The following is a 25,199-nucleotide window of genomic DNA, read 5'->3' as shown; positions in this document are numbered from 1 at the left end:
ACATTTTGCCATGTATTGTTTCGTGTTTGCTGCTATCTCATTTAAATCGTGTCAGCCTAATAGACTACGAAACTACAGTGAGACAACAGCAAATGCGGAAGAATATACATATCATGTCATGTTTATATTCGTATTATTCTTATGCCTAATAGTGATACCGTCATAAATGAAGCACAGCAATTGACTAGATTTTTAAATCTAAGATGACTCTAATTTCTGTTCATAATGTAATGTACTAAAGAGGCGCCTGCAAAGATTTTCAAACAGAGAAAAATTTTCGCTAAACTCTCGTTCAGAACATCATCTATCATACGCAGTGTATTTGGTTCTTGTTGATCATTATCAAAGAAAGCAGCAGTGTAAGTAACAACAAATAGCAGCCTCTTGCCATTGTTTCGCTAATGAGACGATTCCTCTCTTTTTTTAATTTTAAGCCGCAGTTGTGCGCACAAAAGCAAGCCATGCCGCGAGCGGCGACAGGCGGTAAACATGCACAATCAGAATGATTCATCCTTAAGGACAATCCAATTCATGTTTCGAAGGTACTCAGATAGGACATTAATGTAAAGAATCACTTGTAATAGTTTGTTCAAAGTGAAAAGACAGAAGAAAGGTTTTTGTATTTCCTCACAAACGGACGGTTTGGATTCGTTCCCTTCTTTAAACTACCTACTCAATTAATTGAATAAAAATAATAATCAAAGTCATTTTGGTAAAGGTCGAAAAATTAAGAAAAGAATTATCACCTGCTGACACTCAAATCCACAACCTTTTGCATGTAAAAACTGTAAATTATCCACTGCCCTTGTAAGGTTAGAGATATAATTACTCTTTTGTGTGTGTGTGTGTGTGTGTGTGTGTGTGTGTGTGTGTGTGTGGTCTTCAGTCCTGAGACTGGATTGATGCAACTCTCCATGCTACTCTATCCTGTGCAAGCTTCTTCATCTCCCAGTACCTACTGCAACCTACATCCTTCTGAATCTGTTTAGAGTATTCATCTCTTGGTCTCCCTCTATGATTTTTACCCTCCACGCTGCCCTCCAATACTAAATTGGTGATCCCTTGATGCCTCAACACATGTCCTACCAACCAATCCCTTCTTCTAGTCAAGTTGTGCCACAAACTTCTTTTCTCCCCAATCCTATTCAGTTACCGTATTTACTCGAATCTAAGCCGCACTTTTTTTCCGGTTTTTGTAATCCAAAAAACCGCCTGCGGCTTAGAATCGAGTGCAAGGCAAGCGGAAGTTCTGAAAAATGTTGGTGGGTGCCGCCACAACTAACTTCTGCCATCGAATATATGTAGCGTTACACAGGAATGCTTTGTAGGCACAAAGATAAATACTGGCACCAAATCCTCTGCGTCAGTAAATAACTTTAAGAAAAAGGTGGAAGACGAGTTTTTGTTCTCCGCCCCGAGTTTCGACCACTGCATTTTCATACATTATCCAACGAAGTAAATACAAATTCCGTATTGTTCATCTTCGAATGTAGCAGCATTTCAATGTACTACGAAAATCCGATTGGCAAGACTGTTTGGGATGTTTGTCAATATGGCCAACTCTACGTTCTAAAATAAAATAAATAAATAGGAACTTCTGTGAATTGTGAATCACATGCAGTATTCTTTTCACCATAAGAATAATATGAATATAAACATTTTGCCATGTATTGTTTCGTGTTTGCTGCTATCTCATTTAAATCGTGTCAGCCTAATAGACTACGAAACTACAGTGAGACAACAGCAAATGCGGAAGAATATACATATCATGTCATGTTTATATTCGTATTATTCTTATGCCTAATAGTGATACCGTCATAAATGAAGCACAGCAATTGACTAGATTTTTAAATCTAAGATGACTCTAATTTCTGTTCATAATGTAATGTACTAAAGAGGCGCCTGCAAAGATTTTCAAACAGAGAAAAATTTTCGCTAAACTCTCGTTCAGAACATCATCTATCATACGCAGTGTATTTGGTTCTTGTTGATCATTATCAAAGAAAGCAGCAGTGTAAGTAACAACAAATAGCAGCCTCTTGCCATTGTTTCGCTAATGAGACGATTCCTCTCTTTTTTTAATTTTAAGCCGCAGTTGTGCGCACAAAAGCAAGCCATGCCGCGAGCGGCGACAGGCGGTAAACATGCACAATCAGAATGCGACAAACAATGCGTGACGCAGTACAGTAATGCATTTCAGCTTAGAGTGATGTAAACACCTATAACAAAGAAAATGGCGCGTATCAGATTGAAGAAAAATAAGCAATCAATTCAAACCAGACGAAGCACGTGAAAAAGGAAGGGTACCCGTATAAATACGGACGGAGCGCCTGACACATAGCAATGGCTACCTGGTAAAGCTTAACTGCTAAGGTTACGACTCGAACCAAACTACTGTAACTGTATCGTCATTCATTCGACCTAAATTGTCTCTCATATTACAATGGACCAACTTTGTTTCGATTTGGAGATGCGGCCTAAAACTTTTCTCTCCCCTTGAATTTCGAGTCTCAAATTTCAGGTGCGGCTTTGATTTGGGAAAATTTTTTTTCCTTGATTTTGAGTCTCATTTTTCAGGTGCGGCTTAGATTCGAGTGCGGCTTAGATTCGAGTAAATACGGTATGTGATCTACCCATCTAATCTTCAGCATTCTTTTTTCTGGTTTCTGTACAAATTGTAAATAGCCTTTCGCTCCCTGTATTTTACCCCTGCCACCTTCAGAATTTGAAAGAGTGTATTCCAGTCAACATTGTCAAAAGCCTTCTCTAAGTCTACAAATGCTAGAAACATAGATTTGCCTTTCCATAATCTAGCTTCTAAGATAAGTCGTAGAGTCAGTATTGCCTCACCTGTCCCAACATTTCTACGGAATCCAAACTGATCTTTCCCGAGGTCAGCTTCTACCAGTTTTTCCATTCGTCTGTAAGGAATTCATGTTAGTATTTTGCAGCTGTGCCTTATTAAACTGATAGTTCGGTAATTTTCACATCAGTCAACACCTGCTTTCTTGTGATTGGAATTATTATATTCTTCTTGAAGTCTGAGGGTATTTCGCCTGTTTCATACATCTTGCTCACCAGATGGTAGAGTTTTGTCATGGCTGGCTCTCCCAAGGCCGTCAGTAGTTCTAATGGAATGTTGTCTACTCCCGGGGCCTTGTTTCGACTCGGGTCTTTCAGTGCTCTGTCAAACTCTTCACACAGTATCTTATCTCCCATTTCATCTTCATCTACATCCTCTTCCTTTCCCATAATATTGCCCTCAAGTACATCGCCCTTGTATAAACCCTCTATATACTCCTTCCACCTTTCTGCCTTCCCTTCTTTGCTTAGAACTGGGTTTCCATCTGAGCTCTTGATATTCATACAAGTGGTTCTCTTCTCTCCAAAGGTCTCTTTAATTTTCCTGTAGGCAGTATCTATCTTACCCCTAGTGAGATAAGCCTCTACATCCTTACATTTGTCCTCTAGCCATCCCTCCTTAGCCATTTTACACTTCCTGTCGATCTCATTTTTGAGACGTTTGCATTCCTTTTTGCCTGATTCATTTACTGCATTTTTATATTTTCTCCTTTCATCAATTAAATTCAATATTTCTTCTGTTACCCAAGGATTTATATTAGCCCTCGTCTTTTTACCTATTGCTGCCTTCACTACTTCATCCCTCAGAGCTACCCATTCTTCTTCTACTGTATTTCTTTCCCCCATTCCTGTCAATTGTTCCCATATGCTCTCCCTGAAGCTCTGCACAACCTCTGGTTTATTCAGTTTATCCAGGTTCCATCTTCTTAAATTCCCACCTTTTTGCAGTTTCTTCAGTTTTAATCTACAGTTTATAACCAATAGATTGTGGTCAGAGTCCACATCTGCCCCTGGAAATGTCTTACAATTTAAAACCTGATTCCTAAATCTCTGTCTTACCATTATATAATCTATCTGAAACCTGTCAGTATCCCCAGGCTTCTTCCATGTATACAACCTTCTTTCATGATTCTTGAACCAAGTGTTAGCTATGATTAAATTGTGCTCTGTGCAAAATTCTACCAGACGGCTTCTTCTTTCATTTCTTACCCCCAATCCATATTCACCTACTACGTTTCCTTCTCTCCCTTTTCCTACTGCCAAATTCCAGTCACCCATGACTATTAAATTCTCGCCTCCCTTCACAATATGAATAATTTCTTTTATTTCATCATACATTTCTTCAATTTCTTCGTCATCTGCAGAGCTAGTTGGCATATAAACTTGTACTAATGTAGTAGGCGTGGGCTTCTTATCTATCTTGGCCACAATAATGTGTTCACTATGCTGTTTGTAGTAGCTTACCCGCATTCCTATTTTCCTATTCATTATTAAACCTACTCCTGCATAACCCCTATTTGATTTTATGTTTATAATCCTGTAGTCACCTGACCAGAAGTCTTGTTCCTCCTTCCACCGAACTTCACTAATTCCCACTATATCTAACTTTAACCGATCCATTTCCCTTTTTAAATTTTCTAACCTACCTGCCCAATTAAGGCATCTGACATTCCACGCTCCGATCCGTAGAACGGCAGTTTTCTTTCTCCTGATAACGACATTGTCTCGAGTAGTCCCCGCCTGGAGATCCGAATGGGGGACTATTTTACCTCCGGAATATTTTACCCAAGAGGACACCATCATCATTTAACCATACAGTAAAGCTGCATGCCCTCGGGAAAAATTAAGGCCGTAGTTTCCCCTTGCTTTCAGCCGTTCGCAGTACCAGCACAGCAAGGCCGTTTTGGTTAGTGTTACAAGGCCAGATCAGTCAATCATCCAGACTGTTGCCCTTGCAACTACTGAAAATGCTGCTGCCCCTCTTCAGGAACCACACATTTGTCTGGCCTCTCAACAGATACCCCTCCGTTGTGGTTGCACCTACGGTACGGCTATCTGTATTGCTGAGGCACGCAAGCCTCCCCACCAATGGCAAGGTCCATGGTTCATGGAGGGGGGGGGGGGGGGGGGGGGCGTTCCTTTGAGTATCAATATCTACACCTTACACATAGAAGCTTAGCGCAGCACACAGCCACCAGGGCAGACCTGACCCCCTCGGTGATGAAGAAGCTCAATTTGGCGCCAACCGTTACGGTCAGCACAGAAGGAAGTGAGGAGTCGGGGGTTGTGGCTGTATGTCAGATGTGGTTGGACACTGCATGGCCACGTGCCATGATAAGTTCGATAAATCCATTAAATGTTGCAGTGTTCATGGGCAGGATTGAGAACTCATCAATATTAGAAGTGATCATAAGCAAAGATCAATAAAAGCAATGGTTACTTCATAAAGTAACAACAATGAGAAATAAAAGTGAATGTCAGTACTTGGGTGTAGAAATGTTAGGAACGTGTACTGTACTTTGTACTAGAGACAATAAACCTTTCAGTTCTATGAAGTCAGTGTCTCCTTTCAAAATACTTTCCTATCTTAATAGATATAAACTAACTGAGTGTGCAGATTTTTAATGGCAAGTGTGGTGATTTTGATAGGGCGTGTACCAGCAGGCACTCGGTCCAGTTTTTAGACTTCATGTGCGTATCCCTTGGAAGTAAGATGCCCACTCTAAGTTGTGCAGCATAATCATTTGTCCAATCACTATCATTATATCAACATGGCTTGTTTTACAGAGAAAGCTGGCCACGATATTTTTGAATAATAAGGGAGTACGAATCTTACATGCTTCAGCAGCACCCACTATTACATTTCTATATTCATTCCTATACAGATCCAGTCACAATGATGATTTACTGCCTTCAAAAAGTCTGTCTCATGCAATACTGTATGAAACTTATCTACTGGAGATTGGTCTCTGTGATGATAATAACTGAATATGTGACACTGGATTGCATTCTGTGCTAAATGATACACTATTGATTGGCTAGTGCTGTGTATGAAACATGGGTATTCTCTGTGATGATAATAACTGAATATGTGACACTGGATTGCATTCTGTGCTAAATGATACACTATTGATTGGCTAGTGCTGTGTATGAAACAGGGGTATTTCATCACCATCACCATCACCATCACCATGCGAATTTGTTGTTTTTGGTGTAGTTACCATGTATCATGAAATGCAAAATAAAAGGGCCAGACCCACGGTTTAGGATCTAAAAATGTGAAGAAACAAAATCGAACAAGACGTTGTAAGCAAACTGATCATTTGTTGTGGCAGTTAGGCAACGGCAAATTGTTCAGACATGACACTGAGGACTTGGATTGGAGGAAACCAGCTACAGCATGAGAATATTAGCTGACAAGAAGTTTTAATCAGAATATAGGAAAGACTAGCACATTGGCAGCTGAGTCTTCTGGGGAAATGAAAATGTGTTCCTGTGTGGCTGAAGAAAGTGTGGAAAAAAGTAATCACAACTGAGTGCAAAGCCAACAGAAATTCATGAAAGAACACACAGAAAAAAAGTTGTTGGGTTGAGGGATAACATTGATCAAAGAATATAACCTCAAAAGGAGGATATCAAATATATATAAATAACAAAAATAATACACTCATGGTAAAGAAAAACTGCAACACGAAGGAGGAGTTGTACAACATAAAAAAAAAGTTGATAGGTGTGTTTCTACATCTGAAAGGTGATGTCTATTCAAATTTCTGCCAGTCACATAAGAATGGGGATGAAAACCTGGTTTGCTTTAAATACACGCTAACGGTCATTATTGTGGCAGTTACACCAGTTGTTACTGTACTAGCATATCACATTTGCAATGGCTTATCTTGCACTTATGTTAACCTGTGATCTTTCAATGTTAATCACTTAAATATGTTACCTACACAAATGTGTACTAGAATTACATAACACTAAATTATTTATTTTTTTGGAGTTTCGATTTTTTTTCTGTTAGTGTATATATACAGGAATTATCAGTACCAGAGAAACATGGTAACAAGCATACAGCAATAGGATGTAATTGCAAAAGAGAGACAAAGCCATGGGAAAGAAGTCAGAATAGTAAAGGAAACAAAAATTACTATAAATTATGTCCATGTCGCTGGCACATAGCAAGTATGCAATGGCATCAGCTATTATCATGAGAAGTAAAAAGCATTATTATTGGTCAGTGTGTGTGTGTGTGTGTGTGTGTGTGTGTGTGTGTGTGTGTGGAGGGGGAGGGCAGGGGGTTGTGTTTGTTAATACAAACAAGTTATAAGATAAACAGGTACTCTGATCCAATGCTGCTCTCCAATGTCATGATATCAGCTTTTCACATTACCTACTGTTTGTGGTCATTAATTACAAACAGGAGTTTTCAGATTGCCTTGTCAAAGCAAAATCCTGAGCTATATTGTTGAATCACACTATTACGAACACCTGATGGTATCCAGAGAATCTGCTGTTTGAAACAAATCTGCAACTGCAGTGTATGGCTGAATCAGGTGCTGATAAGTTCCCACAGGAATCTAGAGTCATCTTGTCTGTGATTCTTCCTATAACTACAAATACAGGAAACACAGTGAGATTCACACAGCAAACATGGTGCTCATGGGGTCCCAGAGATAATCAAATGTGTTTTATTGTCTTCATCTTGCTCTTCCAGTAATTTTAAGACACTTGTAGCTGAACAACAAGGTATGTTATGTTGCTGAAAGATATTATTCATCCCCCCCCCCCTCCCACCCCAAGAAGAAAAAGAGAGAAGGAGAAGGAAAAAGAAGAGAGAAGGAGAAGGAGAGAGAGAGAGAGAGAGAGAGAGAGAGAGAGAGAGAGAGAGAGGTGGAGGAGGAGGGCAACAATGATGAGGAGTAGAAGAAGACTTTACAGATTCATATGATATCTGAGAATGGATCAAAACTAAATAGGTAAAAGGAGTTTACTTTCTGAATTACTGACCCAAGACTCTAATGCTGTCTCCACCCCATTTGCTTTATTCTTCAATGTTTCCTGTTAGAGAAGCCAATAATGATTGTTCTTGTGGATCTGAAAACATGATTTGTAGGAGATCGTTATCTGTTGCCAGTCAACAACAGTCTAGTCTCAATACTAATAATCTAATTCAAGTCTATTTCATTGATTTATCAGTAGTGTGATTCCAGACAAATTTTTTTGTCCGAGACCCTTATGTGCAGTACAGTTTACAGAATTGATGTGAGAAACATTAGCATGGTGATTTATTTAGATGGTGACTTGTTCCACTGCAGTTCATCTTCGTGAACTGTCAATGATCCCTCTGCGCATTAACGGCATTTGAAGCTATGCAATTCCTATGGCTGTTACTCACAACTGTGCGATTAGTCCACTTATAATACACTTTCATAGCGGAGGTGAGTGAACAAGTCACAACACACTTTTGCAAACTTATCCATTTCATAATAACTGCATCCTTAGTGGAAAAGCCAATTATCATTACTTTTGAAATTCAGATCACTCTCATTACTCACAATAATGTATGCAAAATTCCAGAAGCAGCCTGTCAGTTTGCTTCTATACTCCCTTTCACCACACATACATCACTAACTACATGCTGCAGATGTCAGATCTAATTGTTAGTTATAATAATGAGACACACTGGTGTGCTTCACAAATGACATATAAAAAATATGCACATTCACACTCATCATCTTTCTCTCGAGTGCAGAAGTATAAAGTGTGTTAGGAATGGAATATCTGATACAAACAAGCTGCATTACACTATGTTCACAGTGAGGTAACGTGTATGGATATGAAATGATAGATGAGGTAGTATGTCTGAATGTATGAGAATCAAAATCTAAGCATAAAAGAGGTTATGGGGATGAATAAATGTTCCTAAGTGGGTGTTTAAGAGGTTATAAAATCATAACCATACGAAATACACTCACTAATTGACTGTAGTCAAGGAAAAAAGTAGCTAACAAGGGGTATTTCCATGTTTCCTGTGGGAAAAATATTCAGAATGGGCCTAGTAAAATATGATAGGAAGTATTTTTGAGACATGCAGTATAGCCAGTGACAAGAGTCTGCAGCAGACCAGTTCTGCTAAAAATAAAGATAGAGGCTATGGAGAACCATGTCCTTAATGTAAGCTTAGTGTTTATTATTGCAGTAAAGACACAACTCAAGAACTTCAAGTACCAAAAAACAAAATCAAAACGTTATGGTTCACAATTTAATCAGACAACAAAAATATGAAACACACATACCTGCAGTACTCTGGTACAATTCAAAATTCTTTTGCTGCTTTAGGAACTCCAGCTTTTCCTGCAGTTCTAGTTTCTTTGTAAGTTTCTCCTTGTATATCCTAAAAATTATGACAAACATATACAAAGGCAATCTTGACACACACATTGAGAAATGTCCTAAGAATTTTCTGCATGATCACTAAGCTTATACAGATGAAAAGAAAAACTGATATAAAAAAGATATTAATATTTAAGTCCAGTCATCGAAGAAAAAGTAGGAGAAATAATTTGTGTAGTCACAAATTTATGTACTATGGTCAGAGGGAGTGACTTAAATAACATACTAAAATTTCTGACTGGGGACAGGCGGATGGGAGAGGGCGGGGAGGGGGTGGGTTGAGGTTGGGAATCATGGTTGTATAAACATCTCTTTTCTTATGTTTTACTTGTATGACTTGCAATTCATGGTCCCTAGCAAAAACATATTCCTCTAAACATTAAAATGCATTAAATTTCCTACAACAAAGGTCGCATTAATTTTTTTCCAGACTAATACTTGGCACAATAAAGGGAATGGAAAAATTACAGATTACATAAAATAGTGTTTTAATGGTTTAAAATTAATGTTTAATGTCAACTAAACTAAGAATTATATGGACATAGACCTTACTTGTCATAAACAAGCATTTTATCTTGAATGCATACATTTCAAAAATTAAGAATTGAACCATTATCGATATTATCTTATTACAACTCCAGTAATAACACACAATTTGCCCAAACGCCCACAGCATCTGCTGCACATCGTAGAGCATGAAATCCATTTCATCACACACATCCAGTAGAACACTGACAAAAGATGTTCCACATTGCTTCAGTGCTACTTGATCTTTGGTAGCCACTGCGATCCATTTTCCCCTCAGCTCCATCCCCAATCGATGGATTACGAGGCTGTTGAGCTACTACCGTATGTATAAATAAATAAGCAAACTTCTTTAAGTAACAACAAATAGTGTTGTAAGAAGCATTACACGTATAAAAACAGTAAGGTCATAAAACCAATATACATATAAATAAAATCTTAAAGAGTGTTGGTGTGCTTGTTCTTTGGTTGACGACAGTGGAGCAAATTCTGGTTTGAGCTTTGTTGATGCTTTCAGAACTGCAGTATATTGGAGCTTGTTTCAGATCTTGCTGATATTCTTCATTTGGTACATTCCTAGAAACATCTCCTCACCACTTTGTGCGAACCTGCTGGAGTCAAGGACAAGACATCTTATACTGTCTTCATTTCTGTAGGAATATTGCTGAACAGTGTCATCATTTCTCCTTTTCTTTTATTGTAAATGATAAATGTGGTGTCATCTGCTAAAGGCACGGAGTGAAAGGAATGTTTCAGCAAAAGGACTTTGTTGGAGTTTGTTTATCGAAAACAATTTGGACTGAACCTTGTCCCTACCACACCTAATAAGGTCTCCATTACTCCGTGGTATTGCAAACGCAATGAATAAAACAATCAAATTGATACCTTCCCTTATCGTCATGACAGTGGAGTATATGGCAGCTTTCTCAAGCCAACATCTCACTGCGCAATCATCATCGCCTATAGCAACTACTGTTTCCATTCCTCTTGCTGTTGTTTTGTCACTAAGTAGTTGTACGAGCCTAGTTCTGTTCGTTTCACCTTGTGATAAAATGCTCCTGTTGAACTGTGACACTCACGCTTTCATAAAAATTAACGGCAACTGAAATTTTTGAGGGGCTTTCTCTTTGCACTGTTGATAACATCATAACCTTTGAAAACCACAGTATGATTTTGACCACAATGTTTGAGTACACAGACTATGCATTAATAACAAAATTACAGAAATCTAGGTTCCTACATTCCATTTCATGCTGTGAAGAAGGGAGGCACCAACTACCAGACTGCTGCTCATTCTTTGATCATGAGTTGCGTAACTATCCTCTGGAACCTCTCCGGGGGACAACACCACTGTCTGTGCAGATGGAGAGGCTTGCATATCTGCTTGAAGCTGAGGGCTATGCCAATGCCAAAGGTAGAGGACCTACTGCCAGAAAGGCCTCAGCTGATAGATCAGACTAAGAGTGTCCCACAATGCCCCATCTTCCCTATGCACTCCTAGTCCTTACCCAATTCCCTTTTCCAACCAAAGGTGTGATGCGATCCGTGCCGAGGGGGATGTGGCACATGGGAAGATGTGACACAAATGGAGCCTCAGGGATACTGGGCGACCTCCCTCAGTAAGTAGCCTTACACCATGTGAGGTATTCATGATGTGGACCATGTAGATCCCCAAATCTCGTGGGACCAATATGGACATGACTAAAGAAAATAAATTAAAATAAACTGAGGGGCAAACTGAGACCCCAGATACCCTAACATCAGGGTCAGGACTGATGGGAGGCAGTCTCACTACTAAATCAGGGTCTAGACCTGAGCCAGAAGTGGGAACTGTAACCAAGAAGTTGGACCAGATCAAGTCAAAGCCTTGTCTGGGGCCCAGAGGAGGAAACTACTCAGGGAACAGAGAAAAAAGGGGAAGAGTGGCTTCCTAAAGACAAAAGGAGGGAACGAAAGAGGCTTGAACCTAAGACCCCCAAGAAAAAACTGTCTCAGGTTGAAGGGGATAAGAAGACCCCCACAACATCGAAGACAGGCAGGAAGAGAATAAGGCAGGAATCTAAGACTCCCTCCTCCCTAGATAAGTGAGCCCAGGAAAAAACGGAGCAAGAAATAGGGAGACAGACCTACAGTCTCAGTTTTTAAGATGGCAGTTATCCAGGAGGGCTTTCCACTGGTAGCCATCGCCTTGCAGCAGGAGGAACTTGTACAGATAGCCCTCTTTGAAAAGACTGGGATGGGGAGGGTGGGGGAGACACTTAAGGAGGGACTATCTAGATCATGGTGCCCTCATTTTTGTCTGTAAGGGGTGCACATGGTGGAATGGCTTAAGGGCAAGGTGCCCATGATATTCCTGTGGGAGAATATGAAGCTGCTGGTCAAGACGGCAGCAGAGCTTCTTACGACCACAAAGGTATCAATATTGGAACCAAAGATCCTTAAGGATGTCTCCCCGAAGATTCTGTTCAAGAAAATAGGGGCCCAGAATTCAAAAGTCTTGACAGAAGAGTGGAGAGTGATCAACCAGCAGGTTGTACCAGAAGGACGAACCCTGGTGGTGGAGGTCAGAGAGAAGTCCCTAAAGGCAATGCAAGAGCAAGACCTGAAATTGTTTTAGGGTTCTTGCAGGTCACTGTCAGAGTTATCAATCACCTCAAAGGCAATGAGGGCAGCAAGACGGAGACTGGAGGTGCTACAGATCAATCTGCAGCACAGTAAAGGGGACTCTGCTGTCCGGAGTCACTGTCTGGGGAGGCAGGAAATTGACGTGGTCTTGATACAAGAAACCTATTTTTATAAAGGGAGCATATCAGGCCTCTGTGGCACTGGAGGTAAGCTGATTTATGCTATAAATCTAAGAAACTCCAGAACACGCATCTATGTAAGAAATGGAATTTCTTTCATGCCAATGATGGATTTCTGCTCCAGGGGCCTCTTTACCATTAGAATGCAGCACTGTCTGGAAGGTATCACGACGGAAATTGTTTTGGCCTCAGCATACCTTCCTTACGAAGACAGCTCTCCTCCTCCTTTGTGGGTTTTCGGTGGCCCAAAAGCGTACATTTTGTTTGTTAACCACACCGTATAAATGAAAATGCGCCTTGTCTGAAAACCAAACGTTGTTGAGAGTTTCTTCCCTATCCTCCGCCCACTGAGCAAACAGTAGTCTCTGCTGCTTGTGTTCTTCAGTGAGCTTCTGTGCACAGGTCAACTCGTATGGATACATATGGAGGTCACTTTTAAGAATGCACTGAACGGAGCGTCTGGATATTCCCAGTTGCACTGCTGCCTTTCTACACGATTTCCCGGGACTTCTCTGTACAGCAACTCGTATCGCTTCAATATTCTCCAGCGAACAAACAGGCTTAGGCCAAGGTCTTCCTGTACAAATTTATCGTACAACCTGTGGATGGTCTTCTTGCAAGGGACCCATCGTGTCTTAAACTGTTGTCGAAAATGCCTCTGAGTCACAACAAGGCTTTTTGTTTCATGAAAAAGTAACACAATTGCCGATCGTTGCTGTGTCGTCAGTCTTCCATTGTCAGCCACTGCTGCTTACTAGTCTCACAGTGGCAGTATCATGAATTACACATCATTTCGTAACTCATTTGTTTTTCCAAGCTCTCCTGGTACTGTTGTAGAGATCCCAGTGGGATATCTAATGTGCGTCGTAAATTGCGAAAGAAACAATTGGTAACACATTTTGTGCGCCAACCTGTATTTAGGTACTCAACTGAAAGAAACATATTTACTTAAAGTACTGGTGACGAGACTCCCTTACTATGCTGAAAAAGAAATATGTACAAAGGTTGGTCAACAGTACACCATCTTTCACCTTCTGTAGAAGGTAGACAGTAGAACTTCGATTTTACACTCTCCGATTTTATGTTTTTCATGATTCTACACCATAATTGATGGCAACTGTGAAAAACCCATAAGATCAAGGCTAAAAATTCCTCGATTTTACATTTCTTCCTAGTAAGGTTTACCTCGACTCTAAGTTCTTACTTGACGTCTCACTTCACCACACTAACACACATAAAATGAGCTCGCATACTGGATGCGTGCAGAGGGCAAGTGGCCCTTCAGCAACAGGAGTGCTGGTACGGGTGAAAACATTTTGTGAAGTGCTGAAAATATATTTTTCATGCAGATGATGTGCTATGACAGAGGTTTCACATGGAAATAGAACAAGGGTCTTGCGAAAGCACATTTTAATGACTTTTGTGTTCAAATCTGACATGATACCGTTGCAACAGCCACATACACTACTTATGTATATACTTTCCACTGCACACACCACAAACTGTAGATCATAAAGATTGGCAGCATTGATAGAGGGCATGAAGCGGAACTGTAGCACCTCAGCTTTCTTTCAAATTTACATTTTACACAATATGCAGAAATTCACTGACTGAATTTTAATAAGCTTGTAACATCAATTGCAGTAGTAAACTCATTTTTTCACATCTCTCTGATTCTCTCATCAAGCCTAAAATAACACTGTGTCTCGTAAGAAAACTATTAAGCAATAACAGTAATGGTGACAAACTATGTCATTAAGCAGATGTCTGCACTTATGCCTGTGGTTTAACCTCTAAGCTGCTGTGATGTTTTTGTTTAATTCAACATGTTCATCAAGTTTTGCTTTTTTTCTTGGTGAGCAAAGAGGATGATCCCTCAAAAATGCATATTTCGAACATATAATTTGTGATCGTAACAAGTCGGAAAACAACTCGATTACCTTGTAGTCAAAATTTTTTGATAAGTTTTTATTTGCTGTTACACATCTGTGACTTTTTAAGAACTTATGAAATTTTGTTACCACAAATTATTGGATATACATTTAATTTCCTTCACTTTGACAGATTTTATACAAAGAATTAGAGAGGATGGTATTGTATTGTACATTTAATTTTCTTCACTATGACAGATTTTATATAAATAATTAGAGGATCATTATTTTTAACCATATATACCAATAACATGTGTTTTTCTCATATTTTGGGGAGCTTTAATTTTTTCTTCGAGTCAGAATTTTGCTCAGTTTTGCATTTTTTATGTCAGGACCAGGCGAAAACATAAAATAGAGGTTCCACTGTGCTACATTTACAAAGCAAAAATCAACTCGTTTAGCCAACTGGTTTTTACTAAGGAAACTACAATAAACCACAACAGTAACACACTCTTCAAAACAAAACAAAAAACACTACGGATCCCTTCTGTGGATCAAGCAAATAACGACGAATTCCTATAACCAGCGTTCCTTTCAACTCTATCTTGTACAACTGTTCCATGTCAAAGTTGGCTGTTAGCAGCTGGTAGATAGCCTACACAATGGAAGCGACATAGCACAATTGTTGTGCAAGAGGAGATGGTAAAGGTGGCACATCGCTGGACCGGACGAACTTCTCTGCACTCGACAAGTTGAGAACTGCCCACTGAACAGCCGTGTGCCAGCTTATCTAGCCCTTGGATGAAGGGTATTTCGGGACTAATGCACACGTGTTCGCCAGGAAATAGTTCACTGATCATCGCACTCCCTTCCTCTGCTGCTGGTTGATACCCTCTGATGGATGTTGGCTGCACTTAAGTGTTGTTGTCAACTGTAGTACTTGCTTGTAAACACTCTTGCATCGACCAGACTTCACAGTGGAGTCGGAAACCCACATCACTGGTCTGTCTGCAGTGCTACTGCTGCAGTAGGCGTCTGTGGTCACTGCAGCAGTCCTCCCCCCCCCCCACCTCCACCCCCCTCCCGGGGGCAAGGCGAAGGCACATCTTGATGTCAGTCCCCGGTTCCGCTGGTGGAACGAGAGCATGGGTGGCGGCGGAGCTAATAGTGGTGGGGGCACCCCCATCAACATCCATAGGCAAGGGACCAGTTCACGGTGACCATGCAAAAGCCGGTGGCGCCGACAGCTGCAGTGTCGGCGGCTGTGACGGTGGTGGCTGCAACTGTGGCAGAGACAATGGAAGCATCGGGCCTGGCCCATGACAGTGCTGTATCTGATTCAAGTGCTTCCGACAGAATGAACTGTCGTCGAGGACGACAGTTGCCATGGTGCATCTGAGAACTGTGTAGACCTTGGCGGGAACCCAGCGGGAGCAGCCCTTCGGAAACACCAGCACCCAGAGAGAGCACCCGGAGAGAACTGCAGCCATGCCGAGACCAGAGCAGCCGGACGAGCGTAAGCAGGAAACAGGAGAGACAAGGGCATCCGATAAGGGCGGCCATGCAGCTTCTTTGCTGGAGAGGACCCATCGTGACCAGGAGAGTGATAAGTAGACAGGAAGAGCTAAAGGATAGCTGCCTGTGAGTGACGCTGACACAGTCTGGCCATCTGCGATTTAAACATGTGGACAAACCTTTCAGCAAACCCATTGGATGCGGGATGGAACAGTGCCGTATGGAGCAGCTGGATGCCTGATGTAGCACAGAAGGAAGTAAACTCTGCTGACGTGAACTGCGGGCCATTGTTTGCAACAATCACTTCCAGTAGACCCTTGGTGGCGAAAATATGACTAGCACAGAAGGAAGTAAACTCTGCTGACGTGAACTGCGGGCCATTGTTTGTAACAATCACTTACAGTAGACCCTTGGTGGCGAAAATATGACAGTGGAATTGAGTGGCAGTCTTCAATTACGTGGGTGCAACATATGGAAAACCACTGCCAGCGTCCACCAAAATGAGCCAGTAGGACCCTATGAATGGACCCGCGAAATCCAGATGGCGCCAGGACAACGGGGTGGTGGTCAGAGGCCATGGAAGCAGGCATTGTGGCAGCGCAAACTGCTGACCTGACACTGACAGGAGGAGCAGGAACCCACCATGTGGGTGATTTTGCTGTCCATTTCCCACCAATAGACATGTTGGTGGGCGAGGTGTTTCATCAGGACGATTCCCAAGTGCCTGACTTGTAGGAGCACGAGGACCTACTGATGGATGGAGGAGGGTGCATGACACACCATCGATCAATGTCCTCTAAGAGAAGAAGAACCCCGTCACAGATGGGAAAGTCGTTGCTGCGAAGCCAGTAAGCCCGAACCTCTGGGTCCAACACCTGCCAACAATCGGAGGGCCAAAGTTGAAGGTGGTGCAGAATTGTCTGGAGAACCAGCTCCAAGGCTGTGTGCTGTGTGACAAGCCGGGCGTTCAGTGGACATGTGGCGACGGTGGAAGAGGCCACATTTTCTGGATGAAAACAAGTAACCGGAACAGTATCGAAGTCGGAATCCGCCACCACAGGAAGTCTAGAAAAACGATCGGCATTGGCATGGAGGGCTGTGGCCCAGTAATGGATGTTGTAGGTGTACCCTGCCAGGAACAACGCACAGCACTGCAGACGGCGAGGTCCAGATAGGAATGGCGGATGTGGTGCCAAACACAGAGACAAGGGCTTATGGTAAATGTAGAGTGTGAACTGGTGGCCATAGTTGAAGTTGTGTAACTTCTTGAATCCAAATTTGATGGCTAAGGCCTCCTTCTCAATGTAGCTATAGTTTCGCTGTGCATGTGATACAGTTTCCAAGCTGAATGCAACTGGGCACTCAACACCGTCAACGATATGAGACAACACAGCCCCCAGCTCAAAATCTTGATGCATCAGCGTCCAAAATAAGAAGAGTGGTTGGATCATATGGGACAAGGCACGGAGGAGTGAGAAGAGCAGACTTGAGATGCTGGAAAGCCTGATCACATTCTGGCGACCAGGTCCAGGGAACATTCTTGTGAAGCAGGCGATGCAGATGCTCCACCAGAACCACAGCATGTGGGATGAAATGCCAGTAATAGGTGAGTTGACCAAAGACTGATTTGAGCTCGGAGATATCTGTCGGTGTCGGAAGCCGCTGAATGGCCTCGAGGTATTCCAGGTTTAGATGTGCTGTCGGCTCAAGTCCTTGAGCTGCTGGATTGTCTGAGATTTATCGCTTAGTGCAGCAGTTGCATCCAGACGTAGAACCACATGCCCACCCTTAGAAACAGCTGACTGCCAGTTTAGCAAAGTATTTTGATGCCCAGGTCCAAGTCGCGGTAACTCGCCACTCGTTCTTCAGCTGTCAGAAGCTTCCATCACAGTCTTACAGGGAATAGATTGCTTGCCTTCAAGGTCTCTCCTGGGACTGACTGTTCTCTTGTGCCAACCCGGAGTGTAAGCAGTTGTATGGTTTGGCTCTCGATCGCAACATGACTCTGATCCATGCTCCTGATGATGCCCTGCGAACCAGTATGTTGAAGCTGAAGATCCCTCCTTGGACATTTGTCTGTCGATCATTCATGCCCATGAACAGTCTTCCCATTCACATGCGGCGCTCCATGCCTCGCCGTATGTCTCTGCTGCACGGCCACCCCATCATCGTTCAGAGCCACAGTCAATGGAGATAACAGAGGAATTCGAACAAACTGATCGCCACTGCAAAATCTACAGATCCAGAACCAACTCATTTTGTCAACTTATTTTTAATAAGGAAACTACAATTAACCACGAAGAGAAAACACTCTGCAAAACAAAACAAAAAAAGCAAAGAAAACAATAAGGATCCCTTCTGCAACTAATTCCTATAATCAGAGTTCCCTTTGACTCTATACCCATACAACTTCACAAGTCAGTTGTTAGCAGCTGGTAGATAGCCTACATGACAGAAGTGACGTAGCACAATCGTTGCGGAAGAGAAGATGGTCAAGGTGGCACACTGCTGGACCGGCCAATCTTCTCCGCACTCAGTGAGATGAGAACTGCCCGCTGAATGGCTGGGCGCCGGCTCATCTAGCCCCACGCAAAAGAATATTTCCGGGACTATATGCGAACACGTGATCGCTAGGAAATAGTTCGTTGATCGTTGCATCGTTGCAGCCCCTTCCTCTCCAGCTGGCTGTTACCCTTTGATGGACATTGGTCACTCCTGCTTGTTTGTTGTCAACACTCTTGCGTCGGCCAGACTTTGCAGCAGAGTTGGCACCTGCATCGCTGGTCTGTCTGTGGTGTTGCCATTGTAGTAGGTGTCTGTGGTGACTGCAGCACACTGTATATACTTTAAACACACAATCAGGGGAATTTATACCAGAGGAAACAAGATCTCAGGAGGCATTTGAGAACAGGTAACACTCAAACAGATTTTCAAAAAGAAAAGAAACTAATTTTCACAGGATCAATAGTACTGCACAATGAAGGAATAATGAAAGGAAATTGGAGCAACAAAACATGACATCACATGTTTGTATCCAATTAGCAACAAATATAACAAATGAAGATACATTGATGCCACTGGACAGTTTCAAAATTGTTGGGAAACAATTCTAGTCAGGGAACCAAGGTCAGGAGCCAGAACATTGTAAATTCATGGAAACTTCAGGGCGACCATGGTCGTAAGTGGTCTATGTATTGCGACGTATGCAAGGCTCTTTTCCTTTTTCACCTCACTGAGTTTTCATTCTGTTACTATTCTATCACCTGTAAATCATACTTATACTGTCCTATACTATTACTTAAAATATATTAGTGAATAGAAGAAATAAAATACTTGAGACTATTGGTTTGAAATCTTTAAGGTTTGAGGACACAGGCCTAACATGCAAATACGTGCACATCCATACATACACACAAGTACACTAACAAACGAACACTAACAGACATTTAAAAATAGCATTTATTGTACTGAGGTTGCTTTTGGTATTAGGTACTTCACTCTTCACTGGGAAGGGGGTGGGGGGGGGGGGGGGGAGTGGTATTAGGAAAGTAACCCAGAACCTGAGGAGGAGGAAGTGAATGGCATGCTAACATCTTAAATTTACAGGTAACAGTAAACTGAGTAACAGGAAACAGGGGATATAAAAATACTACAAAGCAACTCCATTGTCGAAAAGGTAACACAGAATGCTTAGAAAGAGAGGAACAACATAAGGCTATTGGGAGGAAGAATATGAACTATCAAAGGCAGAAATAAATAATTTAAGGATAATGTTACATGGGAAGGTGTGAGTAGAAATAAAACGGTATAGGCAAGGAGATGGCCAGGATTAGAAAAGATGAATTTACGGGGGGAAAAAGCGGACTCATGGAGAGGATAACTACAAGGTGGACACATGGACGAGACAACTTTTACCATTGTAGGGAGTAGATTAGATTTTGTATAGAACACAGACCCATCAGGTATTATGAATAATGAAGGAGTATCTTCTTTTTTGAATGAAGGTAGTATACTTGTTCTTATACGAAATTGAGAGACAGTATTCTAAAAGCATCCTCCAAATGGGAAAGCAGCATCAAACACAGTGATAATTTTTGCACGAGATTAATGAAAAAGTTATAAACTATGATGTAAATGAATTTAAGTGAAAAAGGCCACACAGGTTCTGAAATTTAACAGAATATGGTTCATGATACAGGAAGATGGAAAATAAATTTTAAAGAAAGACGTTCTCAAAAATATGCAAAGGTACATAAAGATAGTAAAAATAAACTAAACTAGATTAATGAAGTTTCTCTTTTCTCTTGTAATAAGAAGCATACAATAATGGGAGTAGTGTTAAGAGACATGTGTAAAGTGTCACAATAAGCCTCAATAAAAAATATTAAAATGCCTTAAGTTAAGGAAGAAGCAATACACGTTCAATGTAAATGATGATTCTGATATCTTTCCCCTCCATGGCACGATATGTAGTGTCACAGCTTATTATGTAGGAAATAGCATGTCACTCTCGAGGTTTAACTTAGCTGAGAAAATATGTCGGAAGATTTCTTAACATTTAAGTTAAGCAAAGAGATTAGGTAACCCATTGTGTGGAAAATTTTGTGCACAGATGGAGTAATTCATGGAAGTAATATATCTTCAGGATGGTACATGTATTAAAGCATTACCATGCACCAGAGATGGGGTCGGCCCACAGAATAGCGCCACTGATGACAATGCATGATCGGGATATCAAATGGTGTTAATTTGTATCTTGGGTGAGACCTGTCGCACAGAGAACATTGTCTGCTTTGACAATTGTAATACTAATCTCGTGTTCTGCAAGATGTTAATGTGAAATGTTGTTAAGTTAAACTGATGTCTGAATATTTGTTGATTTGGTGACACTAGCTGGAGAACAGCATCTTTTCTAGCTACACATGTAACTGTCTGGCGAAAAATAACGATTATATGGGCAGATAGGAATGGAGTAGTAGGTCTGGTCCACTAGTGCAAATGGTGACCAAATTCTTTAAGCAAACTGTGAGTATTCAGAACACTACAGGGTACACATCTACATCTACATAGGTACTCTGCAAGTCACTGTACAGTGTGTGACAGAGGGTACCCTGTACCATTACTTGTGATTTCTCTCCATGTTCCACTCGCAAATAGAGCAAGGGAAAATTGATTGTCTGCATGCCCCCGTATGACCTAATTTCTCGTATCTTATCTTTGTGGTTCTTAGGCATGATGTATGTTTGTGGCAGTAGAATTGTTTGGCAGTTAGCTTCAAATACTGGTTCTCTAAATTTTCTCAGTAGTGTATCTTGAAAAGAATGTCGCCTTCCCTCCAGGAATTCCCATTTCAGTTCCCGAAGCATCTCAGTAATGATTACGTGTTGTCTGAACCAATAGGTAACAAATCTAGCTGCCTACCTCTGAATTGCTTCAACATCTTCCTTCAATCCAACCTGGTACAGATCCCAAACACTATAGCAGTACTCAAGAAGAGGTCGCATCACTGTCCTATATGTGGTCTCCTTTACAAGTGAACCACTCTTTACTAAAATTCTCCCAATAATCTGAAATCGACAATCTGCCTTCCCTACCACAGTTTTCACATACTCATTCCATCTCATATCGCTTTCCAACATTACACCCAGATATGTAAATGACAGTGTCAAGCAAGACATTAGTAATACAGTATCCGAACATTACATGTTTGTTCTTCCTACTCATCCGCATCAACTTACATTTTTCCACATCTAGGGCTACTGCCATTCATCACGCCAACTGGAAATTAAGTTTTAAATTGTCTTGTATCTTCCTACAGTCACTCAACTTCTGACACCTTGCAGTACACAACTGCATCATCAGCAAATAACCGCAGATTGCTGTCCACCCTGTCCGCCAAATCATTTATGTGTATAAACACACTTTCACATACTACATACATAAGCAAAAATATCAAACAAGCCATTGCGACAGTGCACTACAAAAGTCAGTTTTTGACAGCACCCACAGCTTCACACATCCCAGTGTGAACACCACAGCCAGGCTGATGACAGAGAAGTGTGTATGGCCATGTCTGAAGAAAGATTGTTATACGTGGGCAAAAACATATATAGCCTGCCAGAGATGCAAAGTTGGCAGTCACATGCACCAACCACTGCAGAACTTTTCAGACATGACAAGTCAATTCTCTCACACGCACACAGACTTCGTTGGCCCACTTTCACCATCGGTCATATGCCGTTATTTGTTGTAATACAAGTTAGGCAGAAGTGATTTTGATAGGGTTACATTAGCAAAGACGACAAGAAGGGCGTTCATGACTACATGGATTTCACGATTTGGTTCTCCCACACATGCCACAACAGACCAGTGTCAACGATTTGAATCAACATTGTTTTCAGGACTATGTAGATTATGAGGATTCCAGCACCACTATACCACAAGATATCACCCGTCAAACAACAGAATAGTGTAGAGATCGCATAGTACTCTGAGGGCTGTTAATTGTTAGAAAGAAGTTTTGTTACGATTATGCATAGCAGTTAAATCAGGAATTGGGGCATCAACAGCTGAAATGGTTTACCGAGAAAAGTTGGTCTGCCTTTAGAGTTCTTTCAGAAAAACAGATGTCTATGGAACCAGAGATGCTGTACATGTTACAGCAAGTGGAGCTAACAAATAGCCAAGCTATGGCTGACCCAAGCATCATCTCATAGAGTTCAAAAGAGGTTTGTACACTTAGGACATTGTGACATGCTCACTTGTGATGCTGTGAACTGATGCTGTACGTCTGCCGCTGCAACCTCCATATTCAAGACCTTTCTGGGTGTTAAGACACAGTGAGCAAACAGTTCAAATAGAGTACAATAACCAGCCTTTGACAGTGCCATGGGAATGTGTGCTCTCTCAGGGTGCACCTACACAACAGCAGGAGAAGAGGGCTATTGCACTGATGACTGCGACCCCACCTGAAAAGAGGCAGAACACCCGGTAGCTGAGCCACTTATGACAAGTCGACCAGGGCCACAAAGACATAAATTGTTGCAATTTATCTTGGTGAGACATTAATTTTCAGTAATAACTAATAAGAGAAAGAAAGCTTCAAAAAGAAACTCAAAGAGCACAAAATTTAAATTGAAAGAGTGAGGAGAAGTGGCAAATTGCTTGAGCATCAGAATCAAAGAGGTTGCAATAGGGGGATATTATGGATGGTTCAGTCTCACTATACAGAACAAATCTATACTAAATCTATACTACTGTATAAATACTACTACATAAAGGAAGGAATTACTGATGTCAGCTGCATCAGGACATTACGCAAAATCAGCAGCGATGAGCGAAAATGTGTACCAGACCAGGATTTGAACCTGCGATCTCCTGCTTACTAGGCAGTTGTGTGAAGCGCTGTGCCATCCAGGACACACTGTTATCGTAACTGCATGGACTATCTCGGCAAGCCTCATGGCCGAATCACATTCCCACCGAGTGCCAACTATCTGCAGTCCCTGTTCATTTCCTCCATGCTCACAACTCCCGCAGATGTTGGACTACTTGTGCATCTGTGCTGATCCATTGCCCATCTAGGCAAATCAAGGAAAAGACATCATGCATTCTTATAAATGCGGTACTTTGTTTCCTTCCCCACAGTTCAACTCAACAGAAAACAGGAAAGTACATCAATGATCTCAACCCATTTACCCAAGTGACTTAATCCCCACCCAAAGTTTTGTTTGCAATAATAATAAATAAGGCTGAAAGTCAGAGAGAGGAGAAGAGGGGATGGACAAAAAAGAGGGAGGGACAGGACACAAAGCGGGGGAAGAAGGAGATGGACAGAAAGAGGGAGGGGACAAGGAGAGGAAGAGGGAGAGAGGGGGAGAGGAGATGGACAGCGAAAGGAGGGAGGCAGTGATGAACTTGAACTGAGAATGAGAAAGAGAGAGAAAGAGAGAGAGAGAGAGAGAGAGAGAGAGACAGAGAGAGAGAGAGATGGAGGGAGAGTGGAGAAGGACATATATACAATTTCCATACACATTTAGCTACTGCAAAGCATTGCCACGTTTGCTAGTATTAAATAAATACAGTGTGAAGGATTGCAATGCAGGGTTGACACCTCTGGACAACAATCATGTACTTAACACACGATGTGAGCCCAACGATAGGAGAAGAGAGAAAAGCCATGAGAAATATTCCCTACAGAGAAGCTGTAGGTAGTTTATGTAAACGTAGTTGAGAACCAGATGTAAGCTTGTTTATGCAATTCAGTTGTAACTTGCTTCATCAGTGATAGATACCTCACTAGCAGGAGTGAAAAGAATCATGAGATGCTTGAAAGGAACTAAGGTTTTGAAGCTGGAACTTTCTATGGAAGAGAACTGTGTCACAGTGAACGGTGACACAGCTGGATGGAAAACAAAGAGAACAGAAAGTCAATCACCGGTTTTCTGTTTAAATCACTATGAGCTGTAATTTTATGGAGCAGCAAGAAACAAACAACAGTAGCTTTTATCAACTATTGGAGTTGAATACATGATCCTGTCATCGACTAGTCAAGAGGCACTCTCACTACAGACAAAAAAACAAAACTCTCTGTATCCTGAAGGTGATCCGATAAAGTTTACTGTGATAAAAAGGTTCAGATTTATCCAAAAGTGCCTACAGCGGAAGAACAAAACATATTGATGTCAGACATCGTTTTATTAGATAAAAGATAGTCATAGCTTACGTTATGATGGAACAAACCTCACAGACAAAATGCTTGCTGATGGGTTAGCTAAAACACTTGCAAGAACAAGATAGCATCAAAGGATTAAGAAATAAGGACTGATAATACAAGGTGTTCCAAAAAGAATGTCATGATTTTGAATAAATTCTACAGAGAACTGTTCAAGGTAACGAAACAATTTAAATGTCAAATTGAAGAGAAAAAACAAAGTCCCCTCGCCATAGCTTAATAAGTTTCGATGTGAGATCCATTTACTGCTCTACAGACATCAAACGAATACTCGATTTCATGCCATATGTTTTGTAGCACCTCTGCTGTTACAGTTGTGATGGACGTCGAAATTCTCTACAGTAGGTGTCTAAAATTTCAAATTTTTTCTGCATAGATAGTGTTTTTTACATAGCCCCAGAAAAAAGTCCCAAGGGGTAAGATCAGGACTTCTGGGTGGCCAGAAAATAGAAACAAACCTATCCAACCATTTGGAAATCTACTGTTTAGTGTGTT

General features: G+C 41.3%; 1 protein-coding gene across 1 annotated transcript in view; it reads right to left on the bottom strand.

Annotated features, from left to right (window-relative positions):
* LOC126188749 (structural maintenance of chromosomes protein 1A-like) overlaps positions 1-25,199 on the bottom strand; it is a 261,744-nt gene that overhangs the window by 159,165 nt on the left and 77,380 nt on the right. Inside the window, exon 12 of the mRNA XM_049930359.1 lies at positions 9,159-9,256. Coding sequence (XP_049786316.1) covers positions 9,159-9,256 — 98 coding nt within the window. The remainder of the gene's footprint in view (positions 1-9,158; positions 9,257-25,199) is intronic.

Source organism: Schistocerca cancellata, chromosome 5, assembly GCF_023864275.1.
Source record: "Schistocerca cancellata isolate TAMUIC-IGC-003103 chromosome 5, iqSchCanc2.1, whole genome shotgun sequence".
In the NCBI taxonomy this organism is placed as follows: domain Eukaryota; kingdom Metazoa; phylum Arthropoda; class Insecta; order Orthoptera; family Acrididae; genus Schistocerca; species Schistocerca cancellata.
Note: the sequence above shows the minus strand (reverse complement) of the source record. Positions and strands in the feature narration are given on the sequence as shown.